We start from the raw sequence: 15,435 nt of genomic DNA on the forward strand, positions 1-15,435 counted from the left end.
GTGTGGTTTGGCTTGAAGAAGAAGATAAGAAAAGAGGAGAGACAAAATTGGTGGAGTAGAGATAGGTTTGTTAGTGATGTGTGATTTGACTTGGAGAAGAATATAAGAAAAGAAGAGATAGAAGAGTTGTGGTATTTTTTTAAAAAAAAAAATAATGAAAATTGTGGCAGGCCACATCGTGTGGCCAGCCACATACCAAAATTTGCCTAAGGTTATTGATAGAAAAGTATTTCATTCTTTATTTTCCTTATCTCTTGAAACCGTTTGCCAACAATGGTTCTTTTCCCTTGACATAAAGAAAACCTTTACATGGGAATCAATTGTAAACGCTTTCATTGATAGGTATAAATACAATATTCAAGTTGAAACTGATCATAGGGAACTTGAAATACTTAAGTTAAAAGAGAATGAAGGTTTCACTTCTTTCTTCAATAAATGGAGAGAAACCTCTGCCAGGATGATTGAAGTACCGAGTGAAAAAGAATATGTGAGGTTATTTATCAAGAACCTCCAACAAAATTACTCCTAGCATCTTAAGTACATAAACAACCTTCATACCTTCAAGGTCGTTTATGATATTGGAATTAACATTGAAGACGACCTTGCTAAACAAAAATCTGCTAACAATAACTCCAACAGTGTCTAGAAAGGCAAGAAGAACGACAATCCTTCTTCTTCCAAAACCACCCACTCAAATAAACCAAGGACAAAAGAAACCATTTAGGATGAACTTTACTCCTATTGGTATGAGTTATGACACCGCATTCGATCGACTGAATGCAAAAGGTCTTATAACTCCTATTGGACCATTCGGGTTCCCACCAGTTAAAAAAAGGACAACTAACTGGAACCCCAATGCACACTGCAAATATCACCAAGGTAGGGGTCATCTAACTGAGAATTGTTGGAAGCTTAAGGAAGTTATCCAAGATTTGATTGATAACAATAAGCTACCATTTCCCCCTGCAAGTAAGAAGCCAAGCATCAACAATGCACCACTCTCCAATTCCTTGGCTATATCTGATGAGAAAAACCATGTTGATCCCTCATCTCTCATCAAATCTGTTGAAGAAATTCATGTTATCGAAGAAGAGGAGGAAACCTTTTTGATGCCATGAATGATTTTCCTTCTGAACAAGAACTAGCAACCAAGGAAGAAGTACGAATTCTTATATGGTCAATGTTGGTGGAAATAGACTTGTTACGTGAAGGTATTGAATTAGAAAAGAAACAAGGAGAGGAACTTCAAAGCAAGTATGCTAAAGTTCCACCTATGAAAAAGAAATCATTCCCTCTCCAAGTAATTGACACACCCAAGAAGAGTGATAAACTATACACTCCAATTGGGACTTCCTATGCTAAAATGTTCAAAATGCTCTTCGAGAATGGTAAGGTTAAAACTTTCGAACCGAGACCATTTGAATCACTAAAGAGGACAGACAGGTTCTACTGTCCATAACATCAATCAGGGGGACATACCATTGAAACCTGTTTTAAATTAAAAGATTTAATTCAGAAGATGATTGATGACAAGAATCTAGTTCAAATCCCACAACAACAAGACATTAGCAATACTGGGGTTTAGGACAGTGATGATGAAGACGTCTACCTTAAGGACATGGAAGAACCTCCACTTTTAATGTCATATTCAATAGGTGATTTTTAGGATGAAGAAGATTCACCCATAGATGTCCTCACAAGATCTGGGAGAATGCAACCTCCCATCTCTACGCAACCTATTCCAACCGTGAAACAAGTTCCCATACCTATTAGAGAGGACAATGATATTGTCAAACAATTCAAGAAGAGCACGGTTGAAATGAACGTAAGGAAACTTCTAGCTACATCTCGAGAACATAGGTTGGCAGTAATGAACGCCTTGGATAAGATAGGGATAGATTTCGATACAACTCCTAAGGGGTTGGCTAACTTCTTTACGAGTGATTTCCCTAGTCCTATCAACCTGATCACCGTTTCTCACGGAGATTTACCTCTAGAAGGTGACAAGCATTATAAGGTTTTAAACCTCACAGAAGTTTGCAAGAGAATGAACGTCCTAATGACTCTTGTAGACAACGGATCGACAATTAATGTATGTCCACTCAAAACGGCAAGGATTTTAGGCATAAGGGATAAAGACTTGACCCCGTCAACACAAGGAATAAGAGCCTATGACAATACTCGACTCCAAGCTCTTGGAAAAATCACAATGAATGTAACGGCGGGAGCAATAGAACATGTCATTACCTTCCAAGTGGTAGATATTAAGGCTTCCTTCAACTTATTGTTGGGACGCCCTTGGCTTCATGACCTTAAGGTCGTCCCTTCATCTCTTCACCAACAGGTAAAAGAAATAGTTGGAGGAATCCCTATAACAATTGATGCTTCACCTATGAGGATTAAAGCTGTTGAAAATATGATTATCAATGTGGAGCACGATGAGGATGATGAAGACTTGTGGGGCTTTAATGAAGAGGTATCCTTAATCGAGGAGGATGAAAGGACCCCTCTTTGTCACGACCCCCACTCCAATATGATAGTAAATGCTATTCTCAAGAGATAGGGACACTTTCCTGGAATAACTCTAGGAAAGAAAAAGGAGATAGCAAAACAAATTGAATTACCTGGCCTCCCTAAGTTAGATACTTTCGGTTATGGTTTCGAACTGACTCGAGAAGATCTTAAGCGAGCCCAGGAAAGGTCTAAGGAGCGTAGGAACGCTCGCGCCCAAAAGAAAGAAATCCCAATGGACAGTTAATAAGAGAAGGGGAGGACTATCCATGCTATGAATTTCCCGAACCTTTTGTTGTAAATGGCATAAGGCAACCTGGGTTCGAAATATTTCTTGATTGCTACTTTTTAGATGAGATCCCAACTCCTATTCACAAGGAGAAAGCACCCCCATGCTTTGACTTTAGTGTCATAGGACTACTCTTTGGGGGTGAAAAAGATGAGCTGAAATATGCAGAGGATAATTCCTCGCTCATCCAAACAGTCCTACAAAGCGAGAACTTTGACCCTTCCAAGCTCATCAATCCAGCGGAAGGATTAGTGCAAGGATGGCGCAAGATAGTCAAGGCGACTACTCGAAGTAGAACAAAAATATCCATAACAATAGGGCAAGGACCAATGTTTGAAGAGTCGTCTTTAGTCAGAGTCACTTGTATTTTCAATCTCTCAATCACCATTGAAATCCCTCACTTTCTCTCTCTAAAACTACTCCTAAACTAGCCTAATCTAGAGAGAGAAGCAGTCAACCTAAGAGAGAGAAAACTCTTTTAAAACTAAGAATTACATGGATCAATCATAAAGAAAACCCCAAAAACTATTTATAAACAAAAGAAGAAAAGAAGCTTAAAATCGTAAAAGACCCGAAAGCCCGCGCCCGCGGAGGGGAACGGACACCCCGGAAGCCGCGCCCGCGACCAAAGCCCGCGCCCGCATGGCCAAGGCCTGCGCCCGCGGGGAGCCCGCGGCCAGCCCTCAGAGACTTACTGCCTAAAATCGGTAGTTTTGGAGTGCAGCAACCCCGCGCCCGTGGCAAGCCAGCCCGTGCCCGCGGCTGCAGGGCTAGGCTGTTGCACGTAAGGTGCATGGCTGCTGCGCGTTTGGTGCGTGGCTGCTGTGCGCTAGATGTGTGGCTGCTGCCTTGGGGTTCATGCTTGCGAGGCTTGCTCGGTTTGGCTTGACTTGCATGCTTGGCTTCTCGAACTAGGCTCCGTTGGCTTCCTTAAATGCGCTTGAGCTTCCTCCGTGATGATTAAATCCCGAGAAGCTCAACACACCTACAAAACAAGTCAAACAAACGGAGAAGCGAGGGAAATAGCCGAGAAATGAATAAAATAATAAGAAAACCATTAAAAGCACCCATTTCTCTAAACTAACACACAAACATGCAAATCAAGCATTATTCCCAAAAAACACGATATAAAAGACTAAAAACAAACATAAAAAATACCTAGAAAACCTATCCTAAGAGTGTCAAAAATGGCACGCATCAGATACTTACCAACGAGCAGGAATTGCCCTACTCCACGACATGATGCATAAAGAGGTTGAAGTATATGTAGACGATATGATTGTCAAATCAAAATATTGCCTTGAACATCAAGTAGCCTTAAGAAAATTCTTCGAAAGGCTAAGAATATACAACATGAGGTTGAATCCATACAAGTGTGCTTTTAGAGTAACCTCAGGCAAGCTCTTGGGATATGTCATAAGCTCTAGAGGAATAGAGATAGACCCAACCAAGATCAAGGCGATCATGTCAACGCCACCGCCCAAAGCCGAGAAACAAATTCGAGGGTTTATTGGCCGGTTGCAATATATAAGTAGGTTCATACCAAAGTTAAAAATGATATGCAAACTAATATTCAAGAAGCTTAAAAAGAATGTGCCAGTAATATGGGATGACGAGTGTCAAAAAGCCTTTGAAAAGATCAAATCCTATCTCGCAAATCCTCCTGTATTAGCACCAACACTTCCAGGGATCCCTCTTAGGTTGTACTTAACAGTCACCAAAGAGACAATGGGAGTTATGCTCGCACAAGAAGTAGAAGGTAAAGAAAATGCATTCTACTATCTAAGCAAAAAGAAGCTCAAGTATGAAGTACGCTATACACCGCTTGAGAAATTGTGCCTTGCTTTGGTGTGGGCTACAACCAAACTAAGACATTACATGCTCGTGCACATAGTCTTTGTAGTTTCTCGAATGGATCCACTCAAATATCTATTCGAAAAGTCTACACTCAATGGGTGCATATCAAGGTGGATAGTCAATTTAGCCCAGTTCGATGTAAGATTCATGCCTCAAAAGGCTAAAAGATTTGATGCCGGTACATGAGAATGAATTTATAGACGAAGACCTGATGGTCACATAGGATGATACATGGACTTTATACTTCGATGGAGCCTCAAACCAAAATGGATGTGGCGTTGGAGTACTCTTAGTATCACCTAAAAAAGAGCACGTCCCAATCTCTATAAAGTTAGATTTTGACGTTACCAACAACGATGCCGAATACGAAGCATGCATGGTAGGCCTTGAAACAGCTTTGGTATTGGGAGTATAGAAATTACGAATATTTGGAGACTCTTCGTTGATCATCAACCAAATTTCCAAAATATGGAAAGTAAGGAGTGAAAGTCTATCCCCTTACCAAACTTATTTGGAAACTCTAACAAATCAGTTAGAAAAGGTAGAATACACCTATCTACCTAGAGAGGAAAACCAATTTGCTGATGCCTTGGCAAGACTAGCCTCAATGGTTAGGATTCCTACGGAAATCAAGCAAATGCCTCTAACCATAGAAAAAAGGCATTAACTGGCTTATATTCAAGGCATAGAAGATTATGAAGTGGTCCAAGATGAAGAAGAATAGTGGTATAAAGATATAGTTAATTACATCACTAAAGGAGAATATCCTCCTCATGCTGACAAAAGAGCAAAACGAGCATTAAGAATCTTTGCTTCCCAATACATACTCATAGACAACAAGTTACATAAAAGGGTACCTAAGGGTCGAGCTCTCTTATGTGTAGGGAAAAAGGAGGCCTAAAGAGCAATGAGGATAGTCCATGAAGGCATTTGTGGAACCCATATTAATGGCAAAATGCTACTCCAAAGGTAATGCGAGAAGGGTACTATTGGACTACCATTAATAAAGATTTTCATTAATATGTAAAAAGATGCCCTATGTGCAAAATTTATGCCAATTTACAACATGTTCCTCCATCCCTAATTTACGCCTACACTTCAACGTGGCCATTCTCTACATGGGGAATCAATAATATAGGTAAAATTACCCCTCCTGGGACAGGAGGTCACGAATACATCGTAGTAGCTATTGATTACTTCACAAAGTGGGTTGAAGCATTATCATATGCAAACTGCAAAACATGTAGCACTCTTTATTGAAAGGAATATCATTTGTCGATACGGAGTCCCACACGAGATGATAAGTGACAATGGAACTCACTTTCAAGCTGAATGTGAAGAATTGTTACAAAAATATGGTATTCAACACCATCATTCTTCCCCCTATGGACCTCAAGAAAATGGAGCAGTTGAGGCGGCTAATAAAAACCGAAACACTATTATCGAGAAAATGACAGAAAATTACAAGGATTGACTTGATAAACTCCATTTTGCACTTTGAGGTTATCGCACATCAACAGGAAATACGCCATTCTCCTTATTTTATTGTATGGGTGTCGTACAACATGTAGAGCTAGAGATACAATCTTTACACATTGCATTAGAAAGTAAACTCAATATAGTCAAATGGACTAGAGCAAGGTATGAAGAGCTAATTCTACTTGATGAAAAGCGACTAGAAGCTTTACATCATACCCAATGCTATCAAACCTGTATGGGTAGAAACTTTAATAAGAAGGTCAAGATAAAAAACATCAAAGTAGGAGACTTAGTGTTAAATGCATTAAGGAAAAATGTTTTGGATCCAAGAGGCAAATTTAGGCCTAATTGGTCCGGACCTTATATTGTTAAAACCATCCTATCAGGAGGTGCAGCAAAACTAACTGACATGGATGGCAATGAGTTCTCAAACATGACGAACCTTGACCAACTTAAAAAGTACTACCCATAAATTACTTGAGTAGGACACTGAAAAGAGCTACGTTTGTCCTGATTCCTTAGGAAAGGATACGTAGGCAACCCTTTACAGGGTACGACCACTTTAATTTTTGCAAACCTCGCATCCTAGAAGCAATAGAAATTCGACATAATAGCAGAGCCACAAAAAGAGGTCTATCGCCGGCCGACAGACTGCAGCGCAAAGCGACATATTCTGTTGCTCGGTGACAGACAACAACTCCTGGCGACAGACGCAAAATAGCGGCCCCGTTTTCTAGGAATTTCTGGGCAAATTTTGGTGTTTTTCGAAAAAATTTCGGCTTTCGTACTCGAGAAATTTTCTTGAAAAATAAAATATTATAATTTGTTTTCATTGCTTTAATAATTCAAATTTTAAAGAAGTTGATTTAATTAAAAAGCTGAAATTTCATTAATAAAATAAAATAAAAATTACATTATTGAAGGAATTTAAATAAAAGCTTAATAAAACAAATTAACTTTAAATTTAAAACTAGTCTAATAAATTGGAAGTTAAGCAATGCTTCAATCTTTCTTTGTCCTTTTTTAATTTTTATCTGCATCCTCATCATCGTCCATGACTTTAGCTAGTAGGCATCCTTTAGAGGACCTACATTCAATTTTAGAGTAAATGGTTTCTCCCTTAGCTAGGATTCCATATTTCTATTCTACCCTAACCTTCTTTTCTGAAGTGTCAGCTTTTTTTTTCCTTTTATCCTTTGTAGAGTCTTTCTTCTTAGGCATCATAGGTGTTTTGAATTCAATCTTTTCACCCAAGCGTTCCTGAACAGGAATCACTTTGTCCCCTAGACGATTCTTCACATTGGTCCTACTCTGTTTTTTCTACATGTCCTTTGTAGGCTTATTAAGAAGCCATCTCTTCACATCATTGGGCAAGGAAGGAGGAACCTTTTGGGTAATCACTTCCCATAAAGGCCTAGCACTCCAATATGTGTCAAATTTCTTTACTTTTTGTGAAACAGGGAATTCATAGGGATGATGAAGATCCCCATAAGGAATTTTTTGAAGTAGACCATACTGCCTTTTTACCCTGCAGAAGACGGCAGAAGGGTTGCTTGTAGACACCAACCATCTTCTCTATTTTCCACCAGGGGAAAACAAACTTGATAGCAAAGTTGCAAGAAGCAAAGACTGTATTTAACTCATGGCGCCCCATCTTAGAGAAGCGTTTCATTCGCCTCACAAAACAATTTGGAGTATATTTTTCAATTTTGTCAAGAGGACTAATTAATTCTAGTCTCACCATTAGCCATATCTGCAAAAAATTCAATGCAAATAAATTACTATTACTATACAAAAATATGTTTTTTATTTTTGTAATTAAAAACACTTTTTTTCTACCTGTAATAAAATTGGAAAGCCTTGAAAAGTTGCTTTTTACCTGTGGTTAGCATTGATAAATGGGTTTTAAGAGTTTTAATTATAATAAAAGAAGTTTTTAAAAGGAAAATTACAGTGTTACCCCTCGTACGCTTAATTTTAGCAAAATATGAAAACGCGTGGAAAACCTTACTGCAGCGCTGCACTACAGGCTATCGCCTGGCGACAGGCCTGGCGCTGCGGCGACACGTCTGTCGATTGGCGACAGGCTCTGTCGTTTGTCGACAGGGGCGTGTGTGGCGACAACGTCGTGTTTTATTCTTTTCAAAACTCTGTTTCTTTTTTATCAAATCCGGACTGCTTTTCGTTATAAATAGCCTCCTAAAACCTCTGTTTGCAATCACCAACTCTCATCAAGAAGTTCTTGATACTCTATCTTTCTTTTCTAAACTAGCCTTTCTTAAATACAAAATTCCGCATTCACAAGAACTAGACACACCTAGCATAATTCAATGTAGCGTTCGCCCTAGACGTGACACTACACCAAAAACTAGATTAGAGATCGCAAAATATAGAACGGTTATCAAAGGTAGGCGTTCTCCAGAAGAATATAGATCGTTTTAATATAAGAGGCGTTCTGTATGTTAATACATATAGAACGGTTAGCTAGTTAACCGTTCTGTATTTCAATTTACTCAAATAATTAAAAAATAATAATTATTTATTATAGATAATATAGAACGGTCATCTTGACAACCGTTTTATATTATATTAATTAATTAATTTTTTTTAAATTAGGAGGAAATTATATACGACGTACATACGGAGTAATAATTTACCCAAACGAAGGCGGCTAAAAGATTAAAAGTAAAATTAAAGCCCGCGCATCAATTTCACTTTCATCAAAAAGTGAAACCTATCTTTCTCATTCAATTCATCATCAGGAATAAAAAAGTTAAACCTCCATCAAACATCCATAGAAAAATCATCATCAACCGCTTAGTCCACCGCGTCTCCACCGCCGCTCCTCGTCTATCTGTAGTACCGGCGTACCACAATTGTCTACTGAGCCACCTGCTGTAAATGGAGGTAGGCTCGAATTTTATTTTTTTTTGTTCGAATTTTTGTTGTGGTAGAGTAATTGGATTATGATAATTGTCAATCTGATTGCATGAATCATACAAATTATGAAGGAAACAGAAGTAAATTCGTAGAATTCGAATTTTAGGTGATTGAAAAAAACTTCAAAGTTCTTTTGTTTGGGATTAATTCATCGATTGTTTGCATGTAAATTTTTAAGCCAAATTATTGCAGTAAGTTCAATCAAATTACCCTTATATTTGTCGAATTTACTGTTATTTCAATTGTAATCAAAATTATTTTAGCCAAATCAATCTTACCTAATTTCAATTTAGAACCCTAATCTGATATTTTTTTTAAAAAAAAAGGAACAAAAAGATAGGACTTAAAACATTGAGATAAACATACAATTTTTGGTTTTGGTTTAGTGAGGTAATATATGTTGTTGGTAAAATTGATGAGGATATGGCTGAGCCCATTTTGTGAATGAGGTTTGTTTAAAAACAAAATGTTTTAGTTTTTAAGGTCAGACAAAATTAGATATAGAGTTTGATGCCCAATGGAACAGAAAATGGTAAGTAGAAAGCAAAACAAAGAAGGGGGGCTAAATATTCTACTAGTAAGAAAATGGTAAAGGGTGTGCAGTGGTTTTGTGGAAATTGTGTCTCTGATTGTGAAGAGAGAAAAGAGAAGAGATGGGAGTCATAATTGTGGTACTGAATTATTTATAATAATAGTAGTAATAATAATAATAATATCTCAAATTTGTGGCTTTTTATGGGGATGTTGCATGTATATTAAATAATGGTAAAGGTGGGGCCTTCTTTCACTATTGAACAATGTTGGGCATAATTGACTTGATAAGTTCGCATAACAGGAGCTCTTTGGAAGCTGCTGATGTGATGTACCACTAGTTTATTGCTAAGGATTATGTTGTTGCTTTGTTAACAATTCTAATTTTCTACCTTAATTTGCTTTGTTTAGTATCTTCAGTTTACGGATTAGTAGGGTTAATCTGGGATTTTCATGTGCTGGGTTGTATTGACTATTATTCTTATTAATTAATTAAGTTCCTTGGTATTAAAAAAAAAAGTTCGCATAACAAAGCTTATTTCTAATTAAAGAAACTAATGAACAAACAGGTTATGAGGTGGTCCAATAATTACATTATATGAAAACAAATTATAATATTGTATCATTCATTTGCACTAATAAAATAGATTCTTATACTTTAGTAATTAAAGAGCTTAAATAAATTGTTATTTACATGTAAAGCTAAGTTTATTAGCTTGTTTTTATTTACATTGTTGTAGGCATTAACTATGGTAGTGTATGTTAAAATTATATCCATAAGTATATAGGAAGTGCAATTATATTTGTGTTTTGTGCGTGTTTATTTTTATTTTTAACTTCCTAGTTCGTAGATATGGATCGAACTTGGATAACCACAAAAAAAATTAGGGGATCCAGAATACGAAGTCGGAGTTATGGACTTTATTAAATTCGCTTTTGAAAATAATAGTAAAGGGCGTGATAAATTGCCATGTCCTTGTTACATCTGCCATAATCTTATGTATCACAAAGCTGATGTGATACTTAATCATTTGAGTAAAAGGCAATTTAATAGAACATATACTTGTTGGCATCGTCATGGTGAAAAAAGGGAAGAAATGATAGGCAAGGATGCTCAAGGCCATAATACCGATAAGGGTAACGAATTAGAGGACATGACGAGTCAATTCGTACACAGAGTAGATGATGATCCCAATGCGATGGAAGAATTGTTGACTGATTCCGAGAAGCCTTTATATGAAGGGTGTAAGTACACAAAGCTATCAGCTTCACTTAAGTTATACAATTTGAAGGTGGGTCATAGTTGGACAGATAAGAGTTTTACAGCATTACTTGAGTTCTTGATAGATGTCCTTCCATCTGATAATGTTTTGCCAAAGAATACATACAGGGCAAAAAAAAAACATTATCCACAATGGGTTTGCGTTATGAAAAAATTCATGCGTGTCCTAACGATTGCATACTTTATCGAAATGAAAATGAATCAGCAAAGAGTTGCCTAGAGTGTAATCTCTCAAGGTACAAGAAAAAGGAAGGAATGCCAGCTAAGGTTTTGTGGTATTTTCCAATTATTCCTAGATTTAAACGGATGTATTCAGACCCGGTAGATGCAGAGAAGTTGACATGGCATAAATTTGGTCGGAAAAAGGATGGGTTACTTAGACACCCGGGTGACTCACCGCAATGGAGATTTATTGATGGACAATTCCCTGATTTTGGTAGTGAAGAACGAAACCTACGCCTTGGGTTTTCTACTGATGGTATGAATCCATATAGTTCCCTTAGTAGTATCCATAGTACATGGCCGGTCATGCTAGTGGCTTATAACTTACCTCCTTCATTATGCATGAAAAGAAAGTACATTATGTTGTCAATGCTTATTTCTAGACCTAAACAACCAGGAAATGACATCGATGTGTATTTGGCACCTCTCATTGATGACTTAAAGTTATTGTGGGAAGAAGGTGTAGAAGTGTTTGATGCTAATCGGAATGAAATGTTCAATTTAAGAGCAATGTTATTTTGCACCATACAAGATTATCCAGCATATGGTAATCTTTCTGGCTATTCTGTAAAAGGGGAAGGTGGTTGTCCTATATGTGAAGATGGTTGGAAAGGCAGATGGTTATTGGCATCTCGAAAGACGGTCTACTATGATCATCGTCCATTTCTTCCTTTGGATCATAAGTATCGTCGAATGAAGAAAGCTTTTAATGGGGAACAAAATTTTGAAAGTCGCCCAAAAGTCTTTACTAGCCAAGAAGTATTTGAAAAGGTGAAAGACATTCAACTTACTTTTGGCAAGTTAAAGAAAAATAAAGATGCCATTCCTAAGAAAGGGTACAAGAAGTGTTATGATATTTGGCGTCTTCCTTATTGGAGATTTCTCTTTGTCCGACATTCTCTGGATATTATGCATATCAAAAAGAATGTGTTTGATAGTTTGATTGGCACACTATTGAATATTTCAGGGAAGACAAAAGATGGTGTTAATGCTCGACTTGACTTGAAGGAAATGAATATGAGAAATGAGCTCCATGCCGTTGATATTGGAAAACATGACTATTTGCTACCTGCTGCTTATACACTGTCTAAGAAGGAGAAAGTTGAGGTTTGTGCATCCTTAGCCGGAGTTAAAGTGCCTGAGGGTTATTCTTCAAACATTTCTTCTCTTGTTTCAATGGAGAATTTGAAACTCGTGGGCTTGAAGTCTCATGACTGCCATGTTCTTATGCAAGATCTCTTACCTATTGCTATTCGTTCAATTTTGCCAAAAAATGTACGATATTCCATTATCAGGTTATGTCTTTTCTTTAAGGCAATATACAGTAAAGTCATCAATCCAAAAGATTTGGATTCCTTAGAAACTGAAATTGCTGTTATTTTGTGTCAATTGGAGACGTACTTTCCCCCGGCTTTTTTTGATGTAATGATACATTTGCCAGTTCATTTGGTAAGGGATATTAGATTTTATGGTCCCGTGCACAATAGAGCTCAATGGGCCTTTGAAAGACAAATGAAAACTTATAAGGGGTATTTTAAGAATGCTTATCGGCCTGAGGCTTGTATCGCTGAGAGAATGCTTTATGAGTTAGCTATGGAATATTGACTTGAAAGTTTAGGAGATATGAGGACAGTAGGGATTTCTACTTCTCGACACAGTGACACACTTGAGGGTAAGGGAACCATCGGTCGTAGAGGAACTTGACTTGTCTTTTGAAAATTGGCACATGGCCCACACATATATTCTTTTCAATGAAGATGAAATTGCACCGTATATTAATAGACATATGACTTTTTTGAAGATGCATAATCGAAAGGCTAGCTCCAAAGCTTTAGCTATTGAACAAAGTAAAACATTTCATTTTTAGTTCAAGGATCAAGTAATGAAAGAGATCAAAAATTCCCCACAAACTGTTTCAGACCGACTTAGAAGTTTAGCTAATGGTCCTGATTTCTCTGCCTCATTTTTCTCTGGTTATGCCATTAATGGAAACACTTTTTATACTAGGGAGCAAGATGATAAATGCACTATGCAAAACAGCGGGGTATGTGTTGAAGCGGAAGCGATGCATTTGTCTAGTTCTAAAGATAATCGACCTGTTTATAGCAAAATGCAATACTATGGGGTAATTGAAGAGATATGTGAGTTGCATTATATGGGTTTTTCGATACCTATTTTTGGTTGCAAATGGGCTGACAATAATAACAATGTTGTATGCGATGGTTTAGGAAATACTACTATGAATCTCAACAAGATAGGTCATACAGAAGATCCATACATTTTGGCTAGTCAAGCTAAACAAGTGTTTTATGTTACTGACCCGTGTGATAAAAGAAAATCAGTTGTTGTCACATCGAAACCTCGATATGTCGTTGATGATAATGATGACAATATTTCTTATCAGGAGAGGTCTACCCCTAGTGAGGTACAAAATGTGGATGATAGTCTTGGTGATACAACAACATATATACGTAGTGATCATGAAGAAGGGATTTGGCATGAAAATGAAAATAGTAATGCTAATAATTGACCTAAGAAGCGGCGTCGTACAGGTTATTATGCTACTAAAAAAAATGATTCTTATGGTTCTTGTATTGAAATTCATAATATGTTCTTGATATAGAGTTTTTAGACAAATGCTTTATTTTATTTGATTTTAATGACACTTCTTAGAGATGATTTCTATTATAATTTTATGTTTGCAGGTTGATGTCAAAAAAGAGAAAGCAAGCAAGTGCTAATGAGGCCTCTGAAACTGGCGAGACTGAAGAATCTGCTGAGTATGAGAATCAAACGGGTCGTACAGTAGCTGCAGTAGTTGGAAAAGCAATTCTGAGTGGTGTCAAAATCCCGTTGGAATGGAATCACAATAAAGTGCCAATTGGGGAAAATAGAGATATTTTTTTATCATACATTGTTGTAGTTGTTCGTGAAAGAGTGAATATCAATTATCGCTACTGGGAGGAAGTTCCGAAAGAAGTTATTGATGACCTCTTTAAATTCATTACGGTAAGCTATTTAATTTTTTGGTTTGAAATCTAAATATTGGTTTGGTCTTTTTTTGGTGGAGGATTTCTTTGTTTTGTTTTCGATGGTCATACAGTTCTTGAAATAAATTAGCTATACTACTAAGCGAGACTGCAGTAATTCTGATGAGGCTAAGCATTCATATGCTGATTTTATAAAGAGTTAGTATAACAACAAGGGCTCTCAAGACTATAAAATGCCAAGGGTATTATAGCTCAAATTATTTGCTTGATTTGGATGATATCGAGAAATGTTTGGTAAAGTGGTTGTAATGAACTGGAAACTATAAATAATGCTACGAGAGAGAAGGACTGATTTCTCCATTGATTGATAGCAAAATGATACAAGTTAGTAGCTTGAGGCCACCACTCTCCTTAGCAACTTGAGGTTGCAACTCTCCAAGATTTTCCTCACAAATTTCTAAAACTCCTTAATTCCTAAACTACAATCCTTATACTACCCATTCTAACGGTCTACATTGACCTTGCTGCTACATGTGAGTACATAGCTTAATTAGGAAAAACCATACTAAAACATAATAAAACTAACTGCTGACTTTCCTTCTCTTCTTCTTAATTGTACTTGTCTTCTACTTAATTGGAATTGCCTTGCCTTGAGACTTCCCCTACTGCTGCCATCCTTGTTGTTGGTCTTGGTGCTCGATTGTCCTTCTCTTGTAGACCCGTATAGGCTGCTCTTGACCCGAGTTTATCACAGTGGTTTGGCCAATTGTGATGCTAAGTGTGTTTCCTAAAGCGACTTCTTCTGAATGACAGACTACTTGTGTCCCGACAGAAACCTTTTTCTGAGTCATAAAACGAAAAAACATTAGAATTCACTTCTGAGACCATAAAGAAAGGTATGAAAATTCCAAAGCTGTCTGATTAACATGCAATTCCGAGATAAGGCAAAAACAAATGTAATTGTTTATGTTTAATTGTTTCAAGCCACCGAGCCAGGTTGGACCTCAAACAATAATGTTGCACTCCCAAGGCTAAAATACCAGACCTTTGGTTAAGATTGTACTAACTCTCTTAGCAACTGATCCAAGCATGTGGTTAGCAGGTGGTTCATGTTCAATTTTGTGTTTCAATACATGTTCACTCAGCCTGAATATAAAGCCATGTTGCTGAATTAAAAATAAAAACACAAATTAACAACCCTGTTTAACTTCATCATGGACGACACCTTGATTAATCTGACTTATTTCACTCAATCGGATTTCCATTTCCTCGATTTTCTTCTGAAGGCTTTTCTCCTTAGTCAGGAACGCATTTGTAGAGGTCTCTAAGGCAGC

At 37.2% G+C, this 15,435-nt stretch overlaps 1 protein-coding gene across 1 annotated transcript; it reads left to right on the plus strand.

Annotated features, from left to right (window-relative positions):
• The first annotated feature begins 11,195 nt into the window (after positions 1–11,195).
• LOC145631978 (uncharacterized) lies at positions 11,196–12,716 on the plus strand. Its single transcript, XM_081684225.1, has one exon. The coding sequence runs from the start codon at positions 11,196–11,198 to the stop codon at positions 12,714–12,716; it is 1,521 nt and encodes a 506-aa protein (XP_081540351.1).
• The last annotated feature ends 2,719 nt before the right edge of the window (positions 12,717–15,435 follow it).

The sequence above is a fragment of the Chenopodium album genome, chromosome 1 (genome assembly GCF_948465745.1).
Source record: "Chenopodium album chromosome 1, dcCheAlbu1.1, whole genome shotgun sequence".
NCBI classification, from domain to species: domain Eukaryota; kingdom Viridiplantae; phylum Streptophyta; class Magnoliopsida; order Caryophyllales; family Amaranthaceae; genus Chenopodium; species Chenopodium album.

Coding starts and splice junctions, on each gene's coding strand:
- LOC145631978 (XM_081684225.1), top strand. CDS start 11,196: ATGTATTCAGACCCGGTAGATGCAGAGAAGTTGACATGGCATAAATTT.